Source organism: Pseudoliparis swirei, chromosome 1, assembly GCF_029220125.1.
Source record: "Pseudoliparis swirei isolate HS2019 ecotype Mariana Trench chromosome 1, NWPU_hadal_v1, whole genome shotgun sequence".
Taxonomy (NCBI): Eukaryota; Metazoa; Chordata; class Actinopteri; order Perciformes; family Liparidae; genus Pseudoliparis; species Pseudoliparis swirei.
In genome coordinates, this window is record NC_079388.1 from 5759072 (window position 1) to 5782357 (window position 23286).

The following is a 23286-nucleotide window of genomic DNA, read 5'->3' on the forward strand; positions in this document are numbered from 1 at the left end:
AGTAAGATAAATAAATGGAACATAAATAAATGGAACATAAGTAAGATAAGTAAATGGAACATAAGTAAATGGAACATAAGTAAGATAAGTAAATGGAACATAAGCAAATGGAACATAAGTAAGATAAATAAATGGAACATAAATAAATGGAACATAAGTAAGATAAGTAAATGGAACATAAGTAAATGGAACATAAGTAAGATAAGTAAATGGAACATAAGCAAATGGAACATAAGTAAGATAAATAAATGGAACATAAATAAATGGAACTTAAGTAAGATAAGTAAATGGAACATAAGCAAATGGAACATAAGTAAGATAAGTAAATGGAACATAAGCAAATGGAACATAAGTAAGATAAATAAATGGAACATAAGTAAATGGAACATAAGCAAATGCAACATTAGTAACATAAGTAAATGGAACATAAGCAAATGGAACATAAGTAGGATATGTAAATCGAACATAAGTAAATGGAACATAAGCAAATGGAACATAAGTAAGATAAGTAAATGGAACATAAGTAAATGGAACATAAGCAAATGCAACATTAGTAACATAAGTAAATGGAACATAAGTAAATGGAACATAAGTAAATGGAACATAAGTAAGATAAGTAAATGGAACATAAGTAAATGGAACATAAGTAAGATAAGTAAATGGAACATAAGTAAGATAATCAAATGGAACATAAGTAAATGGAACATAAGTAAGATAAATTAATGGAACATAAATGAATGGAACATAAGTAAGATAAATAAATGGAACATAAGTAAATGGAACATAAGTAAGATAAATAAATGGAACATAAATGAATGGAACATAAGTAAGATAAATAAATGGAACATAAGCAAATGGAACATAAGTAAGATAAATAAATGCAACATAAATAAATGGAACATAAGTAAGATAAGCAAATGGAACATAAGCAAATGGAACATAAGTAAGATAAATAAATGGAACATAAGTAAGATAAGTAAATGGAACATAAGTTAGATAAATAAATGGAACATAAATAAATGGAACATAAGTAAGATAAGTAAATGGAACATAAGCAAATGGAACATAAGTAAGATAAATAAATGGAACATAAATAAATGGAACATAAGTAAGATAAGTAAATGGAACATAAGTAAATGGAACATAAGTAAGATAAGTAAATGGAACATAAGCAAATGGAACATAAGTAAGATAAATAAATGGAACATAAGTAAGATAAGTAAATGGAACATAAGTAAATGGAACATAAGTAAGATAAGTAAATGGAACATAAGCAAATGGAACATAAGTAAGATAAATAAATGGAACATAAATAAATGGAACTTAAGTAAGATAAGTAAATGGAACATAAGCAAATGGAACATAAGTAAGATAAGTAAATGGAACATAAGTAAGATAAATAAATGGAACATAAATAAATGGAACATAAGTAAATGGAGCATAAGTAAATTTAAGTAAATGGAACATAAGGAAATAGAACATAAGTAAGATAAATAAATGGAACATAAATAAATGGAACTTAAGTAAGATAAGTAAATGGAACATAAGCAAATGGAACATAAGTAAGATAAATAAATGGAACATAAATAAATGGAACATAAGTAAGATAAGTAAATGGAACATAAGCAAATGGAACATAAGCAAATGGAACATAAGTAAGATAAATAAATGGAACATAAATAAATGGAACATAAGTAAGATAAGTAAATGGAACATAAGCAAATGGAACATAAGTAAGATAAATAAATGGAACATAAATAAATGGAACATAAGTAAGATAAGTAAATGGAACATAAGCAAATGGAACATAAGTAAGATAAATAAATGGAACATAAATAAATGGAACATAAGTAAATGGAGCATAAGTAAATTTAAGTAAATGGAACATAAGCAAATGGAACATAAGTAAGATAAATAAATGGAACATAAATAAATGGAACTTAAGTAAGATAAGTAAATGGAACATAAGCAAATGGAACATAAGTAAGATAAGTAAATGGAACATAAGCAAATGGAACATAAGTAAGATAAATAAATGGAACATAAATAAATGGAACATAAGTAAATGGAGCATAAGTAAATTTAAGTAAATGGAACATAAGCAAATGGAACATAAGTAAGATAAATAAATGGAACATAAATAAATGGAACTTAAGTAAGATAAGTAAATGGAACATAAGCAAATGGAACATAAGTAAGATAAATAAATGGAACATAAATAAATGGAACATAAGTAAGATAAGTAAATGGAAATGGAACATAAGCAAATGGAACATAAGTAAGATACATAAATGGAACATAAATAAATGGAACTTAAGTAAGATAAATAAATGGAACATAAATAAATGGAACATAAGTAAGATAAGTAAATGGAACATAAGCAAATGGAACATAAGTAAGATAAATAAATGGAACATAAATAAATGGAACATAAGTAAGATAAGTAAATGGAACATAAGCAAATGGAACATAAGTAAGATAAATAAATGGAACATAAATAAATGGAACATAAGTAAGATAAGTAAATGGAACATAAGTAAATGGAACATAAGTAAGATAAGTAAATGGAACATAAGCAAATGGAACATAAGTAAGATAAATAAATGGAACATAAATAAATGGAACATAAGTAAGATAAGTAAATGGAACATAAGTAAATGGAACATAAGTAAGATAAGTAAATGGAACATAAGCAAATGGAACATAAGTAAGATAAATAAATGGAACATAAATAAATGGAACTTAAGTAAGATAAGTAAATGGAACATAAGCAAATGGAACATAAGTAAGATAAGTAAATGGAACATAAGTAAGATAAGTAAATGGAACATAAGCAAATGGAACATAAGTAAGATAAATAAATGGAACATAAATAAATGGAACATAAGTAAGATAAGTAAATGGAACATAAGTAAATGGAACATAAGTAAGATAAGTAAATGGAACATAAATAAATGGAACATAAGTAAGATAAGTAAATGGAACATGAGCAAATGGAACATAAGTAAGATAAATAAATGGAACATAAATAAATGGAACATAAGTAAGATAAGTAAATGGAACATAAGCAAATGGAACATAAGTAAGATAAATAAATGGAACATAAATAAATGGAATTTAAGTAAGATAAGTAAATGGAACATAAGCAAATGGAACATAAGTAAGATAAGTAAATGGAACATAAGCAAATGGAACATAAGTAAGATAAATAAATGGAACATAAATAAATGGAACATAAGTAAATGGAGCATAAGTAAATTTAAGTAAATGGAACATAAGCAAATGGAACATAAGTAAGATAAATAAATGGAACATAAATAAATAGAACTTAAGTAAGATAAGTAAATGGAACATAAGTAAGATAAATAAATGGAACATAAATAAATGGAACATAAGTAAGATAAGTAAATGGAACATAAGCAAATGGAACATAAGTAAGATCAGTAAATGGAACATAAATAAATGGAACTTAAGTAAGATAAGTAAATGGAACATAAGCAAATGGAACATAAGTAAGATACATAAATGGAACATAAATAAATGGAACTTAAGTAAGATAAATAAATGGAACATAAATAAATGGAACATAAGTAAGATAAGTAAATGGAACATAAGCAAATGGAACATAAGTAAGATAAATAAATGGAACATAAATAAATGGAACATAAGTAAGATAAGTAAATGGAACATAAGCAAATGGAACATAAGTAAGATAAATAAATGGAACATAAATAAATGGAACATAAGTAAGATAAGTAAATGGAACATAAGTAAATGGAACATAAGTAAGATAAGTAAATGGAACATAAGTAAGATAAATAAATGGAACATAAATAAATGGAACATAAGTAAGATAAGTAAATGGAACATAAGCAAATGGAACATAAGTAAGATAAATAAATGGAACATAAATAAATGGAACTTAAGTAAGATAAGTAAATGGAACATAAGCAAATGGAACATAAGTAAGATAAGTAAATGGAACATAAGTAAGATAAATAAATGGAACATAAATAAATGGAACATAAGTAAATTTAAGTAAATGGAACATAAGGAAATAGAACATAAGTAAGATAAATAAATGGAACATAAATAAATGGAACTTAAGTAAGATAAGTAAATGGAACATAAGCAAATGGAACATAAGTAAGATAAATAAATGGAACATAAATAAATGGAACATAAGTAAGATAAGTAAATGGAACATAAGCAAATGGAACATAAGCAAATGGAACATAAGTAAGATAAATAAATGGAACATAAATAAATGGAACATAAGTAAGATAAGTAAATGGAACATAAGCAAATGGAACATAAGCAAATGGAACATAAGTAAGATAAATAAATGGATCATAAATAAATGGAACATAAGTAAGATAAGTAAATGGAACATAAGTAAATGGAACATAAGCAAATGGAACATAAGTAAGATAAATAAATGGAACATAAGTAAGATAAGTAAATGGAACATGAGCAAATGGAACATAAGTAAGATAAATAAATGGAACATAAATAAATGGAACATAAGTAAGATAAGTAAATGGAACATAAGCAAATGGAACATAAGTAAGATAAATAAATGGAACATAAATAAATGGAACTTAAGTAAGATAAGTAAATGGAACATAAGCAAATGGAACATAAGTAAGATAAGTAAATGGAACATAAGCAAATGGAACATAAGTAAGATAAATAAATGGAACATAAATAAATGGAACATAAGTAAATGGAGCATAAGTAAATTTAAGTAAATGGAACATAAGCAAATGGAACATAAGTAAGATAAATAAATGGAACATAAGTAAGATAAGTAAATGGAACATGAGCAAATGGAACATAAGTAAGATAAATAAATGGAACATAAATAAATGGAACATAAGTAAGATAAGTAAATGGAACATAAGCAAATGGAACATAAGTAAGATAAGTAAATGGAACATAAATAAATGGAACTTAAGTAAGATAAGTAAATGGAACATAAGCAAATGGAACATAAGTAAGATACATAAATGGAACATAAATAAATGGAACTTAAGTAAGATAAATAAATGGAACATAAATAAATGGAACATAAGTAAGATAAGTAAATGGAGCATAAGCAAATGGAACATAAGTAAGATAAATAAATGGAACATAAATAAATGGAACATAAGTAAGATAAGTAAATGGAACATAAGCAAATGGAACATAAGTAAGATAAATAAATGGAACATAAATAAATGGAACTTAAGTAAGATAAGTAAATGGAACATAAGCAAATGGAACATAAGTAAGATAAATAAATGGAACATAAATAAATGGAACATAAGTAAGATAAGTAAATGGAACATAAATAAATGGAACATAAGTAAGATAAGTAAATGGAACATAAGCAAATGGAACATAAGTAAATGGAGCATAAGTAAATTTAGCTACAAGTCACATGGGACACAAGCGGCGGTATCCTGGGTGAAAGTCCTGTGTTTGTTTGACCGTAAATGTTTATGTCTGTTACATAATAAATATTACACATGTAAGTTATGAAATTGAAGTACTTTGGCCGCTTATAATTAAACGTAAAGAGGGGCCGTAATATGCTGCGATAGCAAAAGGGACATACTGTATGAAGCAGTGCTTCTATTATTTTGAAGGGGTGTTGCCCAGTCAATCGCTGCACACCCATCACAGTGTGCATTTCTTCTCCCATGTGTAACCGGTGTCTTCTCTCATTCCCAGTGGCGCTGGCATCCAGCGAACAGAACCCGGTGGTGATCATCATTGTCGTGTCCGTGGCCGCCCTGATCATGCTGCTCTCCATGGGAGTCGGCCTGGTCATCTGGAGGAGGTAGAAACTGAAACACACTCACACTCACACACACACACACACACACACACACCTACACACACACACACGTACACAAACATGTTTTATCCGCGATCCACTTCATTCATTCCGTCAGCTTTTAATTCCCTCGGCACATTACACAAACACACGCTGCTGTCGCGCTCGTGTGTGCAAACACTCGATCACGCATCTATCGCGTATTCAGTCAACTGTCACACGATACTCCGTTATAATCCAGATTACAGTAATCCAGTGATGGGAGGAAATCCCACTGTGAAAGGAATCTGCAGCAGCGGCGAGAGAATGGCTGAAATTACATGATAACCAGTTACACTCATCTTTTAATATGCAACATAAAGAAGTCGGTGCGATAATGGTGCCGTCGAGGAGGGAGGGTGGGGGAGGGGGGCACCGGCGGGGTCAGAGGCTTCTTTGGTAATTCTCTTGCCGAGGAGTTCTTAGTTCTTTGCTATCTAATTAGTTTTCGCACATATAAGTGTGAATTGTGAAACGGCAAAGAAAATCAGAGAGAGGTTAAAGCAGTGTCACTTGCATAACAGCTGACGCATTGTTAACTCAGACCAATATCTGCGCCTTTCATAACTGCTTTTCACAATAAGAGTGGACGGTCCAGATTCATTATTTCACTCCATTTATTCAAAGAAAAGAAGATCTTTCGAAGATGAGAGGCAAATGGTCGGAGTTGCATGTAACCGTGGCCTCCTCCACTATTAATGTGACCTAATTTTTCAAAACACTGCTCGGTCTCATCAAATCAATGATATATATATGAATTGCATCTCAGTAGAATCTCAGTAGAATCTCAGAATGGACTAAAGAGTCAATCAAACACAAATAGAGACGATTAACATAATTGGGGCTGGTGTTTTTAAGCTGTGGTAGGTGGGGTTTTCTTTTTGGTGTCATTGGGCAAATATTCCATCTCAAGATATTTCTGAATATTGCAATCCAGGTGATCTGAGAGAAAAGACTCGGACGATTCGGAGAGAGGGCGTCGCCGTTGGCAGATTTGCGTTACCGCCCCTTTGGGATGGTGACATCAGCAGCGGACAGCCCTGCAGAAAGCGTTGCTATTCCTTTGGCTCCAGTTAGCCGCTAAAAACGTCCAACACGCTTCTCCTCCATCTGTGGAACAGCGATATCGTGGCTAGCTAGAGCCTCACAATGTGTGAGAGTCCCTGAAGGGGTCTCCAGGCCCGTTAGTGTGCAAATAACAGCAAGTCAGCACTTATTTAGGCTAAACAGCCACACGCAATTCCACTTCTTTCTGTTAGTAGAAGTAGCTCTAGGGACAATTCAGTAGACAAACATTCACAGGTTTGTGTGCAAATCAGTGCCAGGCGTGGTTACGGAAAGCCTTTTTGCATCAAGCGTCGCATTAATGAATTCGTCTTGGAGCTTTTATGATCCTGCTAAACCCCCGAAATGTCACACACGATCGGACCGTCCATCAGCCTCACGTGCTCGCCGCGTTCCTCGTCTCCAACGCGGCGCTGCCGCTCGGCGGAACTCTCCGGCGCATTTAATGCACGTTTTATCGCCTTGTTTATTGCACCGAGTCGATCTTTTCCAGGATATTCGCGCGGTTTTTTTCTTCTCATTCAGCCGTGCAGATAAACGGGGTGAGGGTGCATTTCTGCTCGCCGTTCCAACCACTTTGCTCTCTGACTCATGTCCAATTCCATCTTCTGCCAGCTCGCCTCACACACGCCCACACACACACACACACACACACACGCAATTACACAGTATGTGGTGTATGTGCCATCACACATGCATGCACATACGTGGGGAGCACATATCTGCTCCTCCCACACAGTTACACACATGGCCGGGAAACAATTGTTTTTTTTCTCTCCATTTTTTTCATTTTCCCTTTGGCCGGCGTTCGACTGATATCTGTCCAGGGAGATTTTTCTACCAGATACATTTGCGAAAGCTTTTGTTTGCATTCTCTTGTTCTATCCTCTAAACACACACACACACACACACACACACAGATCTGCATCGGCGCCAACTCCCATCCCGACGCAGCAAAGCGAGCCAATTCCACGGGCGCACCTACCTCCCTCGATAAAGAGGGGCGTGTGATATAGAGACCACTGGACCGCCTCCACATCAACACAAATGGGCCTGTGATGGAGTTCTTTTCACCACCAGGAGCCCCATACAGACCGGTGCTGTCAGTCAAGCGTCTGCGTGGAGGCAACCACCACTGCAGTAGAACACACACACACACACACACACACACATGCAAATGAGTCCCTCAGGGCGGGGAGGGGGGGGGGTCACTTTTTAAACGTGAGGGTTCGCTTCACGTCTTTTGAAGCATTTCTCAGCCCTGCGTAGTCTTGCTAGCTCCTTGTTTTTTATCGCGGAAAAGTACGCGAGAGACGGAACGCGCCGCCTTCCTCTCCGCAGCGCTAACGGCGGCCATCTTTGTTTTTCAGATTCCCCTCTTCAGCCGGTGCATCCGAGCCACGGTACTGACTTCCTGTCTTGTCGAGTTCGCCTTTTGCTCGGGTCTCGTGCCCGTGATAGCGGACGAGGGGAAAGCCGTCGAGGTATCACAGTGTCCGGACCCACGGCCTCAGCCTTATGACCGTATGATATGAAACGGGGCGATTTAGAAGATATATCTAATGAGGATGATTTGCAATCTCAGAAGGGAGTTATCATTTGTACGTCGTCGTTCTCATTTTGACTGGAAAAACATGAATATTGCGCCCCTGCTTTAATTGTGCAGCGCTAACATTTAAAAATGTGTCCTGGTGAAACCGTAACTTCAGGGATTTGGCTCTTCTGGCTCCACATCAAGAGAAATATCACCCTCAGCTTTCTAAATTAGTTTATTATACGTCATATTATATATATATATATATATATATATATATATATACACTACCGTTCAAAAGTTTGTGGTCACTTAGAAATGTCTTTATTTTTCAAAGAAAAGCACTGTTTTTTCAATAAAGATAACATTAATCAAAATTACACACTATACATTGTTAATGTGGTAAATGACTATTCTAGGTGGAAACGTCTGGTTTCTAATGAAATATCTCCAGAGGTGTATAGAGGCCCATTTCCATCAACTATCACTCCAGTGTTCTAATGGTACATTGTGTTTGCTAATCGCCTTAGAAGACTAATATCTGATTAGAAAACCCTTGTGCAATTATGTTAGCACAGCTGAAAACAGTTATGCTGGTGATATAAGCTATACAACTGGCCTTCCTTTGAGCTTGAAGTTTGAAGAACAAAATTAATACTTCAAATATTAATCATTATTTCTAACCTTGTCAATGTCTTGACTATATGTTCTATGAAATGTTCAATTAATTTGATAAATAAAAGTGTGATTTTTCATGGAAGACACAAAATTGTCTGCGTGACCCCAAACTTTTGAACGGTAGTGTATACATATATATACATATATATGTATATACAGGACTGTCTCAGAAAATTAGAATATTGTGATAAAGTTCTTTATTTTCTGTAATGCAATTAAAAAAACAAAAATGTCATGCATTCTGGATTCATTACAAATCAACTGAAATATTGCAAGCCTTTTATTCTTTTAATATTGCTGATTATGGCTTACAGCTTAAGAAAACTCTAAAATCCTATCTCATAAAATTTGAATATTTCCTCAGACCAAGTAAAAAAAAGATTTATAACAGCTGAGTGTTTGTCAAGGCTCAGGAAACCCTTGCAGGTGTTTCGAGTTAATTAGACAATTCAAGTGATTTGTTTAATACCCTACTAGTATACTTTTTCATGATATTCTAATATTTAGAGATAGGATATTTGAGTTTTCTTAAGCTGTAAGCCATAATCAGCAATAAATCAGAATAAAAGGCTTGCAATATTTCAGTTGATTTGTAATGAATCCAGAATGCATGACATTTTTGTTTTTTTAATTGCATTACAGAAAATAAAGAACTTCATCACAATATTCTAATTTTCTGAGACAGTCCTGTATATGTAAATATATACGTATATATATATACGTATATATATTATGCTACAGCTGCCACGTCCAACGTCTATTAATGTCGGGAGGTTATTTTTGTCACTGACAGTTTTCCCATCACTTACAGGCACACACACTCACAGACACACACACACACTCACAGACAAACAGACACACTCACTCTCACGCGTGACGGACTTTGATGGAGCCCGAGTTCCAGGGCATTGCCCAGAACATTGTCCAGGAAGCCCAGGCTTGACTGGTCAGCGTGGGGATTGTTTACCCTCCACCGGCCGCACCGGCGAGCTTATGTGTGTGTGTGTGTGTGTGTGTGTCATTTATGCTCGAGTGTGTCGTGTGAATGTCTGCGTCTTTGCGAGTGAGTAACACGTTACCAGCGGGTGATGGAGAGGAGATCGTGGAGGACAGATAGAGGTGGGAAGGAGAGCTAGAGGGTCATTTCATGGGGCCGTTGACTCTTGGCGACACGGAGACAAAAGAAAAACGAAAATAATCGAGGGGGTTCGAAAAGGAGAAGGAATTGAGACGGAGCAGGAAAGGGGCGGCTTGGAGGAAAGGTCTCGAGCGCCGTGGTGTCGTGATCGACACCTAAAACCTAAAGAGATATTACGGCTTTACCTTTTTCTAACCAAGAAAGGGGGGGTGCTTCAGCGGGGATCACAGAAGTCACTTCTTGGAGGAGCCGATGGAATAGCAGGAAGCAGAGGTTCTGGATCTTAGGAACCAGAGTCGTGTGAACGGATCAAATGAAATCCCCCCTATTTCCCATGTAGTTTCCCCCACATGTCTTTTTTACCGCCGGCTTTACTCCTCTCCGCTTCACTCACACCCGTCCTCTAGGAATCCCTTCCCGCCGTCTCACCTGTTATGCATTTTTTATTTCCAGAGCTTCATTTGAGAGGGGATTTGGAGTCGGAGAAGAGAGAGCGGGCCGTGAATAGGCTTCATGTACACGGCATCCCGTCACCTTTTTAAAATTTATTTCTGCTTCAATGTTCCTGAGCGTGTGGGCTCGTGCCCGTACTCGAGAAAAATTGAGATGCACAGTGTATCTGTAGATGAGGCTAGTAATAAAACACGACTTATTACCTTCGCATTGAAAATGCGGAAGGTTATGTTTTGATCGCCGTGTATTTATTTATTTATTTGTATGCGTGTTACTCGCATAACTCAAAAAGTATTAAACCGAATCGCATGAAATTTGGTGGGATGATTGGTTATTATCCAGGGACCATTTGATTCGATTTTGGGATCGATCGAGTCAAAGGTCAAGGTCTAGGTCATGAAAAGGTCAAAATCTTCTTTTTACCATAGCGCGGTCAATTTCTATCCAATTGGCATGCAACTAATGGCAAACAAAATTATAATTCAATGCCCAATCATGTGATATGCGAAGGTATGCGCTCTACCGAGTGCCCATTCTAGTTTTTTTAGTATTGCTATCCAGGTAGAACATGCTACGTTCTGGTTCCTTTGTTTCATCTACCTTCGACATTAAATAGAATTATGCATCCAAAATGAAACGCGCGTTTTAATGTTCCTCAAAGCACAAAGGCTGAAACTAAAATGACAAGTCTTACCCAAATATAACGTTTGATGAGGCCGAGCTGACTGTGACCGGATTTGGCCGCAGAGTCTTCGGCGCGTTGGCGTCCGCGCACTTCTTCCCGCCATCTGGTTCTTCAGGGGTGAAATTCAAATTGGTACAGAATTCTCTAAGAAGCGCATTTAAAATGAATAATAAAACCGCGGTCTGTATTTTCAAAATAGAGAATACATTTATTTTTTTATTTTTATACTTGATATTTTATTTTGGTATTTATACAGAAATACAACCTTAGTAAGCATGCATAATAATAATATAAATACAAATGAAGTCAAAATTAACCGTGCATCTGGCCAAGAAGGGCCATAAGGAAACACAAAAATGTAAATGTTAAAGCAGGAAAATGATTATAAATAAGAAGAAAAAACATGCAACACTTCATCAAAGTTGTCAGTCAACCATAAATTCGGTCCAATAAATGTTTTCATCGTCTTCCTGACCGTCATGTTCCACTGGTGAGGATGTTAGATAGAGAAGAATCTATTCATCGATCCAGAGTTGTGTTGACTGAACATCTTTCTCAAGAAATGAGAAGAGCCACATTGACATGGGCTCCTCCTCCTCCTCCCCCCCTCCCTCCCCCTCCCTTGTTTTTTGTTTTTCCCCAGCAGCGTCTGCTCGAGCTCCTCCAATGTAACTCCTGCTAGCGTGGTGCTGCTTTCGACCTCCTTCTCCACTCTTCCTCCTCCTCCTCTTCTTTCTCCTCTTCTTCCCTTCACACAGCTGATGCCCAGGTACACTGGCATGCCTGCACTCCCCCCCCTCTCCCCTCCCCCTCCTCCTCCTTCTCCTCCTCCCAATCTTTCTTCTGCTCTTCTCTTTCCCCCCCAGTTGTCCTTCCGTCCCTTCTCTACCTCTACGCGCTTCTCTCTCTTCTTCCTCAATAGAATGATAATAAGCCAATTCCATATATATGTACAATATATATATATGATCTTGAAAATGTGATGGTGAGTGTTACCACTCTCCAAGAAGATCTGCCATCCAGATGTGGTCAGATCTGTGACATTTTAAAAGAAGACTTGCTCTCATCCCGTCCTTCCTTATTCCCTTTTTTTTCAAGGCCCAGTTTCCTCCTTGTTTCCTCACGTCCTTCACCTCACTTGGCTCGTCCCCTCAAATCTATCACTTCTCCACTTCTGCTCGCTGCTTTGCTCCGTTGTCACGTGACACGCCTTCCTTGCTTCCTTCATCTCACGCCATCCATCCATCTATCCATCCATCCATCCTCCTCTCCCCGCACTCCTCCGTACCATCCGTTCCTCCTCTCCCCTTCCCCTCTGCTTCCTCTGCCCCTCCCCCGTGGACTTTACGGGCTCATCTGTGTGCCTATTCCACTGTATGTCTCCTTTCCTGCATACCCTTCTGCCCAATTATCCACTTATCCGTAACCTCCTATCTTCTTGTCATTTCCTCTCCCGACTTCCTCCCATTTCTTCCTGTCATGTCAACCATTTGCTCCCCCCCCCCCTCACCCCCTCACACAACTCTCATAGGGTCTCTTGCACTCTTGCATCATTTTCCTGGTACCGCCATGCCCTCCATCCTCATCTCCCCCCCCCATCGTTCTCCCTCACCGCTGTGCTCTCTCTTCTTATCTATCCACCCCCCCCCCCCCCTCATCTGGTATCTCCTGCCCTGAGGGTCTGTGCCGCATGTGTCTGCTGGTGTGTTTTGATGGACGGGGTCCCGACCTTGTCTCTGCAGCGTTTGAGGGGTGCGTCCGCCTATCGCGTTCCTCCAATGCAAACACTCGCAGCGTGCAGATATATAAATAGGTGCATAAAACAACCTACAATCCTCTAAATGCAAGACATTTGCTTCAACACACACACACACAGGAAGGGGATTTTCATTTTCCTGCATTCTGGTGATTTAAAAAAGCATTATTGTATTTTATGGCTTGGTTGAAATGTCTTTGTTTGTCGAAAGGCAAACGCATGATGTCATCTTATCATGGCGCGTGTAGTTTTGTTCTCAGTCTGTATTATTTCATATTTCAAATATTTACTCTCCTGCTTTTTCCATACTTCATGTAATCTCTGCTGAGTCAGCGTGTCGGCGTCTTCCTCCTCTTTCCTCTTGTTTGTCTCATTTGTTTAACCCTTGTGTTGCCTTAGGGTCATTTTGACCCGAATCAATATTACACCCTCCCCCCGCCTTCGGATTAATTTGACCCCATTCAATGTTTAATGTCGGTGTTCTTTCGGTAGTCAACAAACAAACATAAAGTGCCTCACACTTAAACTTGGAAAACAATATTAATTCTAATAATTTTCTGGAGGTTTTAATTGCTGGCGTCAAATTGAACCCAAAGGGTAAAATATGTTAGTAAATATAAAGGTAACAGGAGGGTGAAACATTGAATCGGGTCAAAATGACCCATAGGCGGGGGGAGGGTGTAATATTGATTTGGGTCAAAATGACCCTAAGGCAACACAAGGGTTAAGCGGAAGAAACGTTTTGAAATAAGTGCTCCTTCATTCCCATGAATAAACCCCCGAGACTTTAATAGTTCGAATGTGTTTCAGCAAAACCATCCCCACATATATCAAAATATTAACATTTATTATATTAAGAAAATAAAGTTGTCATTTAATGAAAATGCAAAAGATTAAAATGATAATATTTGAAGAATTTTTTTTATTTTTTATTTAATGCTTTTGCAATTTATAGCAATTTATATGAAAAAAGTGCAGACAATTATTAATAATAATAATAATATTATTACACAGGCTGCACGGTGGTGTAGTGGCTAGCACTGTCACCTCATAGCCAGAGGGCCGTGGGTTCAATTCCCGGTCTGGCCGGTCGTTCTGTGTGGAGTGTGCATGTTCTCCCCGTGGCAGCGTGGGTTCCCTCCGGGTTCTCCGGCTTCCTCCCACAGTCCAAAGACATGTAGTCAGGTTAATTGATCTCTAAATGTCCCATAGGTGTGAATGTGAGAGTGAATGGTTGTCTGTCTCTATGTGAGCCCTGAGATGGACTGGCGGCCCGTCCAGGGTGAACCTGCCTTCACCCTATGTCAGCTGGGATCGGCTCCAGCGACCCTAATGAGGATGAAGCGGTATTGATAATATTGATAATGGAATAATAATACATGTATTTTATAAATGCGACTCAAGGTCGCCGTACAACACATTAAAAACAGTTAAGACAACCGGAGGTTAATTGTAGGTATTACCAAATACCCCACCGCCCCTCACCATGAATCACAGCCATGTGCAGACATATCATAACCTCTCCAGGATGTGAACTAGTCGTGTTGTGGCAAAAAGAAGAGCAGAGAGACAATGATTTGATGTCGCAATCCAGCGGGACTGTATTAATGAGCACAAGGCAACATCCACCAAGTGGACAAGTACATCTTTTTAGCATCTTTAGCACATATTTGTAATGTATATTTAGCCCCTCCCATCAGACCTTTTAACCAATCACATCAATTATTTGAAGAGCCAGGCACATGATTTACTCCGGCTGGATCAAGGTGACAGTGACCCGACCGCACTAGTCGACCTTGCGTGTCAGAAGAAACTCGTCGTCAGCCCTGTTTGTTAGACGAGCCTCTGGTGCACTGAACACTCTGCTGCTCCTTCTCATCTTGTTTCTCCCGTCTCTCTCTAATCCAAGTAAGCGTGTCGCTGGCCATCCAGAACGTCTGTTCATCACTCGTTAATCTCTCGCAAACAGTGTGTGTTTTCGTGGATTGTGTGCATGTGTGTGTGTGTGTGTGTGTGTGCGTGTGTGTTAAGAGCCAAGTTTCCCTCTAAGCCCAAAAGCCATCAGCAGTCCGATCACAGAGAGCTCTTTCCTCTTTAGCCCCCGTGTGGCGGCGCGGGATGAGAGATAACAGTGTGTGCACATGCGTGTAGAAAGCACCGCTGCCCTGTGTGTGTGTGTGTGTGTGTTCATCTTTTCCATAACACCTCCATCAGGGTGAAGCGACAGCAGCGTATCAATTCCCGGGCCTATCGGTGTGTGTGTGTGTGTGTGTGTCTCTCCAATCAGGCCGGATTTGCACTGATTCGGCCTCTTGCCGCCCATCGGGGGTCTTCCCCTCTCGTCTTCCCCTCTCGTCTTCGTCGCGGCGTCTCTGCACATTCTGACAATCTTCTCCGCCGCGTTGCAAGATAAACGGCGTCTGATGCTTGTGTTGGTGTGTGTCTGCCAACTGGAGGGGGGGGGGGGGCAAACCGTGTCTGATGGCGTCCTCTTTGTTTCTCTTTGCAGACAGTGCGGCTACAGCAAAGCCTCTCAGGAGGGAGACGAGGAACTCTACTTCCAGTGTAAGTGACGACGCTGTTGTGTTCAAGCTCTAAATGCTCCATCTTTCCATCTACCCCTCTTCCCCTCTTTCCCTCTTCCCCTCTTTCCCTCTTCCCCTCTTTCCATCTTCCCCTCTTTCCCTCTTCCCCTCTTTCCATCTTCCCCTCTTCCCTCTTCCCATCTTCCCCTCTTTCCATCTTCCCCTCTTCCCATCTTTCCCTCTTCCCCTCTTCCCATCTTCCCCTCTTTCCCTCTTCCCTCTTCCCTCTTCCCTCTTCCCATCTTCCCTCTTCCCTCTTTCCCATCTTCCCTCTTTCCTCTTCCCTCTTCCCATTCCTCTTCCCTCTTCCCTCTTCCCCTCTTCCCTCTTTCCCTCTTTCCCTCTTCCCTCTCTCCTCTTTCCCTCTTTACCTCTTCCTCTTTCCTCTTCCCTCTTCCATCTTCCTCTTCCCTCTTCCCTCTTTCCCTCTTCCCTCTTCCTCTCTTCCCTCTTTCCCTCTCCCCCTCTTTCCCTCTTTCCCTCTTTCCCTCTTCCCTCTTCCTCTCTTCCCTCTTCCCCTCTTCCCTCTTCCCCTCTTTCCCTCTTCCCTCTTTCCCTCTTTCCCTCTTTCCCTCTTCCCCTCTTCCCCTCTTTCCATCTTCCCCTCTTCCCATCTTTCCCTCTTCCCCTCTTCCCCTCTTTCCCTCTTTCCCTCTTCTTCCCTCTTCCCCTCTTCCCCTATTTCCCTCTTTCCCTCTTTCCCTCTTCCCCTCTTCCCTGTGCTGGAATGCGTGTCAACACACACAAACATTTGCGTGCGTTACACATCGACCTCTGAGACATTAAGAAGCGCCGCGGCATTCATTCTTAATTCGGAGTGCATGCTTAGCCAACTCTGAGCACGCTGACACACTCTGTCTGTGTGTGTGTGTGTGTGTGTGTGTGTAGGTGTGTGTGTGTGTGTGTGTGTGTGGGGAGAGATTGGAATCGGGAGGAGGGGAGAGATAAGGAGGGGGGTTAAAGCTCCGGAACAAGGCAGGCCGGCAGGCAGCGGCAGAGATTGCATCTCCCAATCAGACGTTTAATGTTGTTGTTGTTTACGTTGTTTTGGGGTTGTTGTTGTTTTATTGTTTTTTTACTCTCAATAGACTTTTTGGGGTTTCACAGCGACAGAACGGAAGCAGTTTGACATCTCTCTTCCTGTTTGTGTGTAAGTGTGCCAATGCTTTGCTGACGTGGTGGATGGATGTCTTATTTCAGAGTTCATGTGTGTGTGTGTGTGCGTGTGTGTGTGTGTGTGTGTGTGTGTGTGTGTGTGTGTGTGTGTGTGTGTGTGTGTGTGTGTGTGTGTGTGTGTGTGTGTGTGTGTGTGTGTGTGTGTGTGCGTGCTCCTTTGCGTTGTGTAATCTCCCAGCATGCCGAGCCCTCTGAGAAGGTTTGGAGCACTATGCTTGATGAATAATGAGCTGGGAATTAAATCTGCCCAAACAAAGACATGACAACAGCTGACAAGCACGCAATACACACGGAAACACACACACACACACACATGCTTTTTCATTTTTTGCCAGCTTTACGAACACACACACACACACATACACACAGACCTACCAAATACATAGTTGTTGACCTCTCTCTCCAACACCCACTCTCTACAGTCCACTTCCTGTTCCGTGACTCGTGAGTGCTAAAGTAGAGAAGGAAGGAAAGGGGGGAGGATAGAAGGGGAGAGATTTAGAGTATGAAGAGGTGAGTCGGCTCATCGGATGGGACGCTGCTCGGAACATTCGTTTAATGTCGGAGAACGAGACCTAGAAACGTGTGACTCTGCTTTAGTTTCCCCTGAATCGCTCATGACAGTGACACGGGTAACCCTGAACTCAGCACGGAGGCAATGGAGCGCGCGTGTGTGTGTGTGTGTGTGTGTGTGTGTGTGTGTGTGTGTGTGTGAGCGTGCGTCGTTCGTGTATCTGAACATTTTTAACCATTTTCAGCCAATATTGCTCATTTATACATGTAAGCACCCCTTTGTGTGTGTGTGTGTGTGTGTGTGTATGTGTGTGGCCGACGTTCGTGTATCTGCACATTTACAGCCAATATTGTTCATTTACATGAGACATGTGAGCACCCCCTTTTATGTGTGTGTGTGTGTGTGTGTGTGTGTGTGTGTGTGTGTGTGTCACACAGCTGGTTGCAAGCTCCTAAAGTGTGTGAAAACCCTATTTTACAGAAATGTGTCTTCGATCCTTCATTCAGCCCCGGCCTCGATTAGAAAAGGTTTTATTTGCCTCCTAATTAACTTCTGGCTTTATTGTGTGTGTGTGTGTGTGTGTGTGTGTGTAGTCAAACACACCGTGTGTGTGTGAGGTTGTGTGTGGATCAATAAGCCGTTATGAGGCAGCCAGTACATCCCTCAAGTCAATCTGGAGCTGTAATCACATTTCAGAGCCTCGGCTCGGCTTTTGGGAAAACTACCAGCCGTTTCCCTGAAAGAACGGCCTCCACAGGCTGTAACCAGGGTCAAAGGTCATCCAATCGAGAGCCGGAGTTCCCCGGTTGACGCTTATTGGCGATCCGCGGCCCGGTTTATTTGCTAGTTGTTAGCATCTGGTAAACACGATTGACAGCCGACGAAGAAAACGAGAGGCGAGGAGCGCTCGTGTTTCTGTTGAGTCAGTTTCACTTTCGGTTTTAATTGTCAGCTGAAATTCTCCATCGTCGTCTCAGCCGCATCTCGGAAAAGACCGAAAATAAATGACTCCTGGTAATCATAAGATAATAACCGTTTATTTTGATGAGGCTATATGAAAGAATTCCTCGATGTAAGACGTCGACTCTCGGACGTTACACCCTGTGGTTGTGCGTTAACATGGTGTATATCCCACAATGCATCACTCTTATACTCAACTAGGCTTATCAAAGGTCCCGTGATGGAGATTTCTTCATTATTTTTGAGAAGCAACAGTCAAACTGTGAATCTAACAACAAAGCAGCAAGTGGGTGAGGGGTTTTCTGCCTCAGTATTTAACTGTATATATACTGTATATTGTTTTGTGTGTGTGTGTGTGTGTGTGTTTAGTGAGATAACATTTAGAAGCGAGCGGAAGGAGACAAAAATCCTCGTGGAGGAGCTCTGTGATCTGACTAAAGCCGCGCGGAGCAAACCCAAAGTCAGATTTGAGCCTTTGATCTTGCCCCCCACACACACACACATACACACACACACACACACACACACCCTCCTCCTCCTCTGGAGTTGTGCAAGGTCAGAGCGTCCACAAACAAGAGAAGTTGTGAAGACGTAAACAAACGCGTTTTTGTATCTATTTAATAAAATAAAAGAATAAGTCACCCTAAAAATCAGCTGCCGGCAAAGTGTGTTTGACATCGGCGTTCTGCTCGCCTGTTGACCAGAGGAACGCCGACACGCGGGTTTGATGGCAGACGTCTCAAACGCGCGGCAGTACGCCTGAGGTATCGATTGAAGTCTGTGGATGAAAAAGAAGACGAGCACGAGGCGACATTTTGATCTTCTGTTCGACAAACACAGAGAACACGCCGGTGTAAGGGGGCGGGGCCTCCAGCTCCTCTCAATGCAACGCGTGCCGACGCAGCGGACGCTCTCCGTAGTGGTTCGCTGGTCTTTGCAGCTTTAAAAAATATATATGTTGTTGTATATACTTTATTGATAATGCACAATATGGTATACAGTGATCAAATAACAAGTATTTTCATTTTGTGTGTGTTTGCTTCAATCAGATTGCAAGGAAAATAGGAAAACTAAATAACAAAAAAACAAAAAAGGCAAAACAAAATGACAAATTATAAAATAATGAATGGTGAAACACCCACCCACAAACCCACCCACAGACCCACCCCACAGACCCACAGACCCACCCACCCACCAACAGACCCACCCCACAGACCCACAGACCCACCCCACCCACCAACAGACCCACCCCACAGACCCACAGACCCACCCCACCCACCAACAGACCCACAGACCCACCCCACCCATGGTCATTGCAGCTTTCATGGTATCTCAATCTGAGAGCGGCTCGTCTCTTTTATCTGGATCGAGCCTCACAGGGACACATTTCTGCCGCCGGGAAACAGTGCCGACTTTTATCTTTTAATGTATTTCTTGTGTACCGACAAGCGTGTGCAACAAAAATTATGGCTTGCTGTTCTTCTGAGATATATATATTTTTTTTACGGACGATGAAAAGTATTGCTTCATCCTCTCACCATGAGGACGACCCGTCCGTCAATAACCACGTCGGTCGGGGGGTTGTTCACGTCCAATGCGCCGTCGCCTCATGTTGCGTGTTTGTGTGTTCAGTTAAGATCCCGACGCGGAGGACCTACATCGACCCGGAGACCTGCGAGGACCTGCTGCAGGCCGTGCACGCCTTCGCCAAGGAGCTGGACAACTCCAGCATCAAGATCGAGAGAATCGTGCACACAGGTACGCGGCAGCGACGCCTCCGAGACGCCGCCCTTTGGATCGGGTCGAGCTCCCGATTCGCTGGACTTAACATCCCCCCCCCCCCCCCCTACAGGCGACTTTGGGGAGGTGTGTCGCGGCTGCCTGAAGCTCCCCAGTAAGAGGGAGCTGCCGGTGGCCATCAAGACGTTACGGGCCGGCTGCTCCGACAAACAGCGGCGCTCGTTTCTCAGCGAGGCCGGCATCCTGGGGCAGTTCGACCACGCCAACATCATCCGGCTGGAGGGCGTCATCACCACCGGTGAGGAGGGGGAGACACTATGGAGAAGAGGGCGGGGGGGGGGGGACTCAGGTATCCAAGGATCAAAGAAAGGAATGGGATAGTTTGACCACCTCCAGTATCATAAAGGGGGTTCATCACCTCCATCACTGAGGAGGAAGGGGAGGGAGGGAGGGAGGGAGGGGGAAAACAACGCAGAGGGACGAGACGGCGGAAAGAAGCATGAGAGACGGAGAAGATGAAGTCGAGGTTAATGGGAATGGCAGGTGGAGGGAGACGCTTTAAAGAGTTTGTGAAGTTGTTGTTACTGCCGCAGTGATGCTCTGTGTGTGTGTGTGTGGGGGGGGGGGGCGAACACACTGTGCTCAGTAGGATGGCAGCAGATGTGCAGGGGACAGAAATTGGTGCTCGAGACCCAGCAGGGCACTGAGATCCACTCCAATCTCTCGCACCATCACGTGCGCAGACACACACACAGACACAGACACACACGCACACGCACACACACACACACACACACACAGACACACAGACACACACACACACACACACACACACACACAGACACACACGCACACACACACACGCACACACAGAACACACACACACACAGACACACACACACAGACACGCACACACACAGACACACACGCACACACACACACACAGACACACACGCACACACACAGACACGCACACAGACACACACGCACACACACACGACACACGCACACACACGCACACACACAGACACACACACACACACACAGACACACACGCACACACACACACACGCACACACACACACACACACACACACACACACACACGCACACACACAGACACGCACACACACAGACACGCACACAGACACACACAGACACACACACGCACACACACAGACACACGCACACACACGCACACAGACACACACGCACACACACAGACACACACGCACACACGCACACACACACACGCATACACGCGCGTGCACAAGCACAGTTATTCATCGACAACTCAGGTACATGCTCCCTCCTCCATCCTCTCCTCCATCCTCTCCTCCATCCTCTCCTCCATCCTCTCCCCCCCCCCCCCCACCTGCACGCGGCCTCTTTACTAATATTCACATCCTGTCGCCATAACTCAAGGCCTCGTGAAAACATCGTCCCACCCGCTCTGTAACTCACACCTGTCCCTATAAACGTGTGACAGGTGTTTTACACACTGAGATCATCCTCTACAGGTAAAAGTACCAAGAGTAAAATATCATTTGCAGTCAGTAAAAGTAAAATAGATGACTATCAGCTCTCTGGACTTAAAGTCAGCTGATTGACCTGTCAGCTGATTGGCTGCAGGCCCCTCGGGCCCCGAAGAGGAAAGGTGGTTACGGATAATGAATGGATGTACTTACAGTATCAAAAGCTAGAATACTAATGTGGATAATAGTCATAATAAGAGCTATATGGTTTACAAATGTCTTAATGATAACATCTGTGTATATAAAGTTCAGTTGTAAGATAAATGTAGTGGCGGGAAAAAAAGTACAATATTTCCACCTGAAATGCAGCAGAATAGAAGTATAAAGTCACTGAAAATAGAAACGCTGAACTAAAGCGCCACATGAGTAGAGGAGCAGTTACCTTCCCCCGCCGGTCACATGGCGATGGGGCCTTCTGATCCCCCCGGGAGAATGGTCGCCCCCGGAGTGCAGATCCACGGCGCCCCCCCCCCCGAGCAGCAACACAGTCAAACCCCGAGCGGTCCTCCCTCCAGCGTTCATCACGTGATTGGCCTTCGCCCACGCCCAGGCCTTCTGAGAGGTGAAGGTGTTTCTGAAGCTCACATAATCCTCTCCTCCTCTCTCCTCGTGTCCTCTCCTCCTCTGACCTCGTATCCTGTCCTCTCCTCCGCTCCTCGTTTCCTCTCCTCCTCTCTCCTCGTATCCTGTCCTCGTTTCCTCTCCTCCTCGTATCCTGTCTCTCTCCTCCTCTCTCCTCTGTCCTCTCCTCCGCTCCTCGTTTCCTCTCCTCCTCTCTCCTCGTATCCTGTCCTCGTTTCCTCTCCTCCTCTCTCCTCGTATCCTGTCCTCTCCTCCTCTCTCCTCGTGTCCTCTCCTCCTCTCTCCTCGTATCCTGTCCTCTCCTCCTCTCTCCTCGTGTCCTCTCCTCCTCTCTCCTCGTATCCTGTCCTCTCCTCCTCTCTCCTCGTGTCCTCTCCTCCTCTCTCCTCGTATCCTGTCCTCTACTCCTCTCCTCCTCTCTCCTCGTGTCCTCTCCTCCTCTCTCCTCGTATCCTGTCCTCTCCTCCTCTCCTCGTTTCCTCTCCTCCTCTCTCCTATCCTCGTCCTCCTCCTCTCTCCTCGTGTCCTGTCCTCCTCCTCTCTCCTCATGTCCTCTCCCTCTCCTCGTCTCTCCTCCTCCTCCTCTCCTCCTCTCTCCTCTCCTCCTCTCCTCTCTCTCTCCTGTCCTGTCCTCCTCCTCCTCTCTCCTCCTCTCTCCTCTCTCTCTCTCCTCTCCTCTCCTCCTCGTTCCTGTCCTCTCCTCCTCCTCCTCTCCTCTCTGTCCTGTCCTCCTCTCCTCCTCCTCTCCTCTCTCCTCGTATCCTGTCCTCTCCTCCTCTCCTCGTGTCCTCTCCTCCTCCTCGTATCCTGTCCTCTCCTCCTCTCTCCTCGTGTCCTCCTCCTCCTCCTCCTCCTCCTGTCCTCCTCTCCTCCTCCTCTCCTCCTGTCCTCTCCTCCTCTCTCCTCGTCTCCTCCTCTCTCCTCAGATCCTGTCCTCCTCCTCTCCTCCTCTCCTCTCTCCTCGTATCCTGTCCTCTCCTCCTCTCTCCTCGTGTCCTCTCCTCCTCTCTCCTCGTATCCTGTCC

General features: G+C 42.3%; 1 protein-coding gene across 2 annotated transcripts in view; it reads left to right on the plus strand.

Moving 5' to 3' along the window:
- The window catches only part of LOC130198423 (ephrin type-A receptor 7), a 188588-nt gene that overhangs the window by 150745 nt on the left and 14557 nt on the right, over positions 1-23286 (plus strand). Inside the window, exons 8-12 of one of the 2 annotated variants that reach the window (XM_056421616.1) lie at positions 5716-5824; positions 8296-8328; positions 15679-15734; positions 20037-20162; positions 20257-20442. In XM_056421616.1, coding sequence (XP_056277591.1) covers positions 5716-5824; positions 8296-8328; positions 15679-15734; positions 20037-20162; positions 20257-20442 — 510 coding nt within the window. The remainder of the gene's footprint in view (positions 1-5715; positions 5825-8295; positions 8329-15678; positions 15735-20036; positions 20163-20256; positions 20443-23286) is intronic. The other variant, XM_056421684.1, reaches the window with a different exon arrangement.